At 37.1% G+C, this 6,730-nt stretch overlaps 1 protein-coding gene across 1 annotated transcript in view; it reads right to left on the bottom strand.

Moving 5' to 3' along the window:
* Positions 1–3,542: 3,542 nt before the first annotated feature.
* The window catches only part of LOC118600139 (rho GTPase-activating protein 6-like), a gene marked incomplete at its 3' end in the record, with an annotated part of 16,468 nt that continues 13,280 nt past the window's right edge, over positions 3,543–6,730 (bottom strand). Inside the window, 1 exon segment of the mRNA XM_036216930.1 lies at positions 3,543–3,699. Coding sequence (XP_036072823.1) covers positions 3,543–3,699 — 157 coding nt within the window.

The following is a 6,730-nucleotide window of genomic DNA, read 5'->3' as shown; positions in this document are numbered from 1 at the left end:
ATTCCTAAAAGTCCCACTCCAATCATCTTTAGAAAAACGGTCTTTAAATTATGATTATGTTGTAACCTTGTGTGCAGGACGTAGTTTTTAGGAAACAAGTCAAATTTGGATGGAACCACAAAGTTGGTACCCCTCCTACTTCCCATCATCCTTCTGTTTACACTCTCTCCTGCTGGCTTACAACCCCAAACAAACATCAACAAAAATGGCGAGCAACATTTGAGCCAGATCCCAGAACAGAGCGGCCCAGAGAGCTTGTGGCATATTTTCTACATCACAACGACAAGCTTTTCCAGCAACATTTTATTTTGTCTGCTCCTGATTCACAACTATTACATTTAAACTCGAAACTTTTTTCTATGTCTTCCATCATCAGAAAAATGGCACAAGAACATGTTAAAAACACCATTTTCATCACAGGGGGTCTTTTTAATTAAACATCAATGAAACATAACTCTTCTTAACTTCTTCTTAAAACTAAGAATCTGGACGTTTTAGTCAATCATTTCAATCCCATATCCAGTGTTGGGGACAATGGATTACAAAGTAACAAATTATAGTAATTGAATCACTTATGTAACATTTTACGGTTCAAATTTCAGTAATTAAGCTACAATTACTAGACTGCAGAAACCCTGATTACTTCATTACTCACATTTTGTTGCGGTGAAACCACAGGTGACTAATAAAACGAATGAAATGCTGTGTAAACAGTTGTTCTCACGCCGTCTCTTGGTTAGATTTAACAAAACAGATCCGGAAAAGAAAAAACAAAAAAATGAGTTATTGCAGAGTTGTAGATTAGTCAAAGTAAGATGAAGAGGGCGTTCAAATGGGCGTGGACGAATTTGTAGTGGTATTTGGAAACTGGGGATATTCCAATTATTTATAATTTGTAGAAAAAAAACGCCAAAACATTTCAGTTAAGTACAAGTTTTGTCGTGGAGATGAGCTGCTTTCCACTGCCCTAGTGTCAGTGAGAAACCTGTCTAAACTCTCCCCCCTTGTCGCTCAGCATTATCACAAAACTCCGTTACCTGGCCAGACAGAACTGCTGGAGGGTAGAAAGTGGCAGACAAATCCTTTTCCCTGCTGAGCCTGGTTGCTAGCTTCGTTGTTGGTTGGCTTACGCAATAAATCAGCAACTAAATCAACTTCTCCGCCTGTATTGTTAAGTACAAAACAAAAATCAAGTGCAGCTTCTAAATCAGAGTAACCAAAAAGTTAGTTTTTGGTAGCGCAAGCGATGACCATCCAATCGGGGGTGATTATGTCATCTTCCACCTACATTAAGCTACAATAATTCAAATTCTGATTGGTTAAACGTGTTTATGACTGTGCAGTGTTTTTTATGGAAAACCGCCTCAAAACCAGAAGTGAGGACAGAAGCACTGACTGTATGAGCGTAAGGCAGACTTTCATGAACCTAGCAACAAGTGAGGGCTAAAATCTGATTGGTTAGAAACTTTCATGTGTAGGACTGTGAGAGAAGATGACAGAACAGTTGAAATGATCTAAAATATATTTTTACGACAAATATATATATATATATATATGTAAATATTTCTCTATGATTTAGATGCTTCTTTTGAAATTATTTTAGGCCTTCACTGAAGGCTTTGCAGGCCCTGACAGCGCGAAGCTGCTACAGGTCATTTAAGTTAATTTATTTGGGAATAATATGACTGTTTTTTTATTATTCATAATTATGTTAAAACGTTATGATTTTAAAGTTTTAAAAAATTATCATTCTGCTAGTTTTATTGTGGGCTATTTGGGCGTTTACAAAGATTTTTTTTAGACTATTTTGGAGTTTAGCTCATATTTCAGCTACATGCTAGCTGTTTTGGCTAATTTAGGCATTTTCTACGTTTTCTAGGCTGTTTTTAGTTAGGCTAACATTTACATGCTAGCTGTTTTGGCTAATTTAGGCTATTTTCCGTTTTTTGGGCTATTTTGAAGCTATTTTTTCAGCTACATGCTAGCTGGTTTGGCTAACCTAAGTGTTAACTTTACCTCTGTTCATCTCAGAATTCAGAGCTCTTCACCTCCTCCACCCTGTCTGATCTCCTCCATATATCCATCTCCTCCTGCTCTGGGCTCCTGTCTTCTAAAGCACTATTGAGGAGCAGAACTTACAGCTCCTCAACTCTTGAACTCACTTCCATCGGACATCCCAAACATCGATTCACTTCCTGTCTTTAAGTTACTTCATGGAACTCATGTGTTTAGAACAGCTTTTTCTCTAGAACTTTCATCAACTTGTTTTTGCATCAATTTGCTTCTTTAAAAGAAAATTTCATATTTATGTCTGAAACATGTTTGCTTTTGTGTTGTTAAGTCAATATACATGCATTAAATTTTCTTGTGTGTTGTGTGTGCGAATATGTGTGAACATGACAATAATTACATGTGGTATTTGTGTTTGTACAGTGTGTAGTTGAGTGTAATTTTGCACAAAAAGGAACTCCTCTATAAACACTTATTCAGGACATTTCTCTCTTTGTGTCTAATGTTTTTTGTTCTTTTTTAATTTCTTACTCCTAAAACTCTCCTGATTTTACCCTCTACTTTTTTCTCCAACTATTGTTTCAAAACTTCTTTCTCCAAATCTCACATCTCTCTTTTCCTTCCGGTCTATAATCAAAAACAAAAGAAAACTAATAATAAAAAACCTTAAATGTGAAAATAAAGTCTAAAGTAAGAGTCTTTCAGCTACTATCTGTTTGCTCAGCTGGTGGACAGCACACGAAGGAAAAACAAACCGAAAAAAAAGGAAATGTGTAAAATTATGTCACAAAAGGCTTTCACTGGAAATGAATGAACAGAAAAGCATCCGGATCTGCATCCTGCTTGTTTTCCCTCCTTCCTGCCTGCTCCACAATGGTTACCTGGATTAGTTCTGATTTAGACAGATCGTGGAAAACAACGATGCTAGGAGAATTCAAAGACCATTTTTTGTTGTTGTTGTACTGCTAATGTTAGCATAGGGGTGTGAGGCTGTAAGCTATGGGAGGGTTTGTGACTCAAAAATAAATTAAAGTCAATACTGGAAATGCTATTTCATTTTCATAATGTACCTGCATTTCTTGTCTTTTAAATGAGATTAAAAAGCAATCAGAACAGCTTTTTAATTTTCTTCTTCAACACAGCTCATTCTGTAATTTATTTAAAATGATAAAGGAAATGGCATTTGACTTTTCAATTTTTAAAAAAGTTCTTTAGTCATTTTGTATCAAAATTCAATTAGAAATATCAAAATTGAAAATTAAAATGCTTAAACGGAAATACGTTTTCCTTTTCACTATTTCATTTAAGAGACAAGCAATGCAGGTACATTTTGAGCATGAAACAGCATGTATAGTATTGACTTTTGTTTTTATTTTTGAGTCACAAACACTCCCATACTAAGCTAGTGAAAGTGTGTGTGAACAGATAACTGTCAGCAACAAGGAGGGAAACGGGGGGTGAATTTCTAAAGAATTTGTGCCGCTCTGCAGAAACTATAACCTAGAAAACAACACAGTGGTTTCAGCTCTCACCTTTGGGGATGCTGATCTTGAAGTCCAGCTCCCTCTCCTCCAGGTGGTACAGGGCCACTTCCTGCAGTCTGGCTCTCTCCAGTTCCGACAGGCTCTGGATGGGAACCGGCTGTAAGCGCACGTTCTGGCCCAGCATTGTTGCCCACGTGTAGTTTCCCTGCAGGCCAACAAGAGGTTAAAGCTGTTATCACACGTCATTAACTTCAACAGTTTTATCTGGAACGTTTAGAGTCCATTAAAAGGTTTAATTGGGCGGAGGTAAACCAGTTGACCTCTGATTGGAGGTCGCAGGTTCCTGCTTTGCCTGCTTTGTGTCAAAGCGTCTTTGGGCAAAACGCTGAACCCCATAAAGCTCCGGGTGGTCTTGTTGGTGCGTCACCATCCGTGTGGATGAATGGAACTTGAAACGGCTCCAAACTCACACAATACTAGAAAAACACTACAGTAAATGGTTGCATACAAGCAAAAAATACGACTACAAATTCTCGTATAGAAGAAAACTAAAGAGGAGGTTCATGAATGTAGTAGGACATGAGGAGGATCCAGAGGATACCCTGAGGCGAAGGGAGCATCTACTAGACAATGAGAAACAATAAGATGATCAATGGAGAACCACTCTGCCACCGTGGATACATATATATACATATATAAATATGGGTGGATCTGGTTAGTCCTTGCATGACAAACCATCTGGAACTACCAGATGCTGTTTCTGTAATCATATGGGGCATTGTTCAATACTTCCATGTGCTCGTCCCAAGTCTGGCTTAATGCAGAGGGTTATAAAGACCTCCAGTGTAAAACCAAATCCAAACCGTCACACATCACATTAGTAAAAGGAGCAGCCGAAAGATAAAAAAAAGGCTATTATTAATCATTGACAGACAAAAAAAAATGTTTAAAAAAAGTTACTTTAAAAATCTTTCCTTAAAAGAGTTTGGAAATTTCATGCCTGTGAGTTTTTAAAAATGCTAATTTAGTCAGCAATGTATGGCTGCCAATGTAGGGCTGCCCAAATTAGTCAACTAATCGATGACTAATCGACTATTTAAATAGTCGATTAGTCATTACTTTTTATTATATAGAGTCGAAGTGTAGCAAAGTGGAAAGTTGTATCAAATTCTGCTAGCTTTTGGACTGTTTTGGCATTTATTAGGGTATTTTAGGCTATTTTGAAGTTTAGCTAATATTTCAACTACATGGTAGCAATTTTGTCTAATTTTGGTTATTTTGTTTTTTAGGTTATTTTGGAGTATTTCAGCTGCATGCTAGCTGTTTTGGCTGACTTAGGAGTTGTTTCAGTTGTTTAGGCTAATTTGGTATTTAACTAATATTTTAACTGGCTCTCAGCTTCAGTGTTTTCAGCTATCAGCTTCAACATTTTCAGCTATCAGCTTCAGCGTTTTCAGCTATCAACTTCAGCCTTTTCAGCTATCGGCTTCAACATTTTCAGCTATCAGCTCCAGCATTTTCAGCTATCAACTTCAGCGTTTTCAGCTATCAGCTTCAACATTTTCAGCTATCAGCTCCAGCATTTTCAGCTATCAACTTCAGCGTTTTCAGCTATCAGCTTCAGCATTTTCAGCTATCAGCTTCAGCGATTTCAGCTTAAGCGTTTTTAGCTATCAATTTCAGCATCTTCAGCTATCAGCACTAGCATCTTCGGAAGCCAAATTCCACTTACAGTATTCACACTAGCATTATCTCAGGTAATGCTATATATTTAGCTTTAAGTTAGTTTAAAGCTAATGATGGTTAAGATGTGTTCTACAACCAGTTTCTGCATGACCTGATCAGTCGACGAATCGGAAAAAATAATTGGTGATTAGTCGACTAATAAAATAACCGTTTGTAGCTGCACTAATGTTTAGGTCGACCAAGCGTTTGCATCAGCTGTCCTTTTCCATTAAACGTTAGCATCAAGCTAGCGGACTTTAGCTTTCTGTGCTAGATTGATCTCTACTGTTAATGAAACGTTTATTGATCTATTAAGTTTAAATCGATTAATTTTGAAAACAAAATACCTCCAATCAATAAACTGGCCAATACTACAGTTTAAAATAACCTCAAGAGAGTAATTGTACAAACTAAGCTAAATGTTCACAAGCAAGTGAGTGTATATGAGAACTGGACTGAGTGACTCTTCCCCCTCACATTCAAGCTGTAAATCCATGTGGGCTCCAAGTACCCAAAATCCCATTATTTTAGGAAGCTATTCAACAGACCAATCAGATGCATCGATACAAGTATGTGGTCTCACTTATGGAAACGTTTGACAGATTTTTCCAAAGTAGTAGGGGGTGTGGCCTTCCAAAAAGATCAATCCCGATTGGTTAGAGTAGTTGCCATAGAATCGTTGACTCAAATCAATCACTGCTTACTGATGACGACTAGAAAAATGGTGACTGAATTGACTTCTGGAGTTGAAAGTATGTATTTTTGATATCACACTTAGTTTTCATTTACCAGGGGTCGGCAACCTGCGGCTCCAGATCCACATGTGGCTCTTTTATCTCTCCATTGTAGCTCAGCCATGTCGACTATCAGAGTCTGCAGCTCCCTACTAATGGCTGTCTAACCAAAACCTCCGAAAGAAAACAAATAAACAAAGCCTGCAAACTGAGACTACCAAGGTCCAACCCCAAACTAATATAAGAAAACCCAGCAGTATAAGACTGATGAGGACAAAGATGGGAAAAATAACAACAAATAAATAAATAAAAGAAAAATAAAATAGCCTTTTTTTGAAGTAACAATTACTTACTTAGCATCTATTTAATTTAGATTAGTTAAATGTCTAAATTGATGACTGAGGTGCACAAAGATGATAAACTATGTAGGTTTTTACATCCTTTGTTGACCTGAAGACGTCTTGTTTGATCAACGCTTCTTCCAGAATGCACAGATGTTTTATATGCAAAGCAAAACTGTTGTTAAATGTTTGATCTTTTATTAGTTAAAAGCTTATATTATCTTATGCTGCACAACATTGGTTAGTAGCTGTCCAGAACTATGATGATGATCCTGTTTGGCACAGATCATCTTTTATTTTGAAGATAAGTAAAAAAAAAAAAATCCCATTTGGACACATGCTAGGTTCTTTTTATCTTTTTGCCTTTGTTTGTACCAAAAATAGATATAATTAAAGCCGCAAGCGGCGTTGGATGGCCCGCAGTCGCTACCCGCCC

This window comes from Oryzias melastigma, linkage group LG18 (assembly GCF_002922805.2).
Source record: "Oryzias melastigma strain HK-1 linkage group LG18, ASM292280v2, whole genome shotgun sequence".
In the NCBI taxonomy this organism is placed as follows: Eukaryota; Metazoa; Chordata; class Actinopteri; order Beloniformes; family Adrianichthyidae; genus Oryzias; species Oryzias melastigma.
The sequence above is the reverse complement of the archived record's forward strand: the minus strand, read 5'-3'. Positions and strand labels throughout refer to the sequence as shown.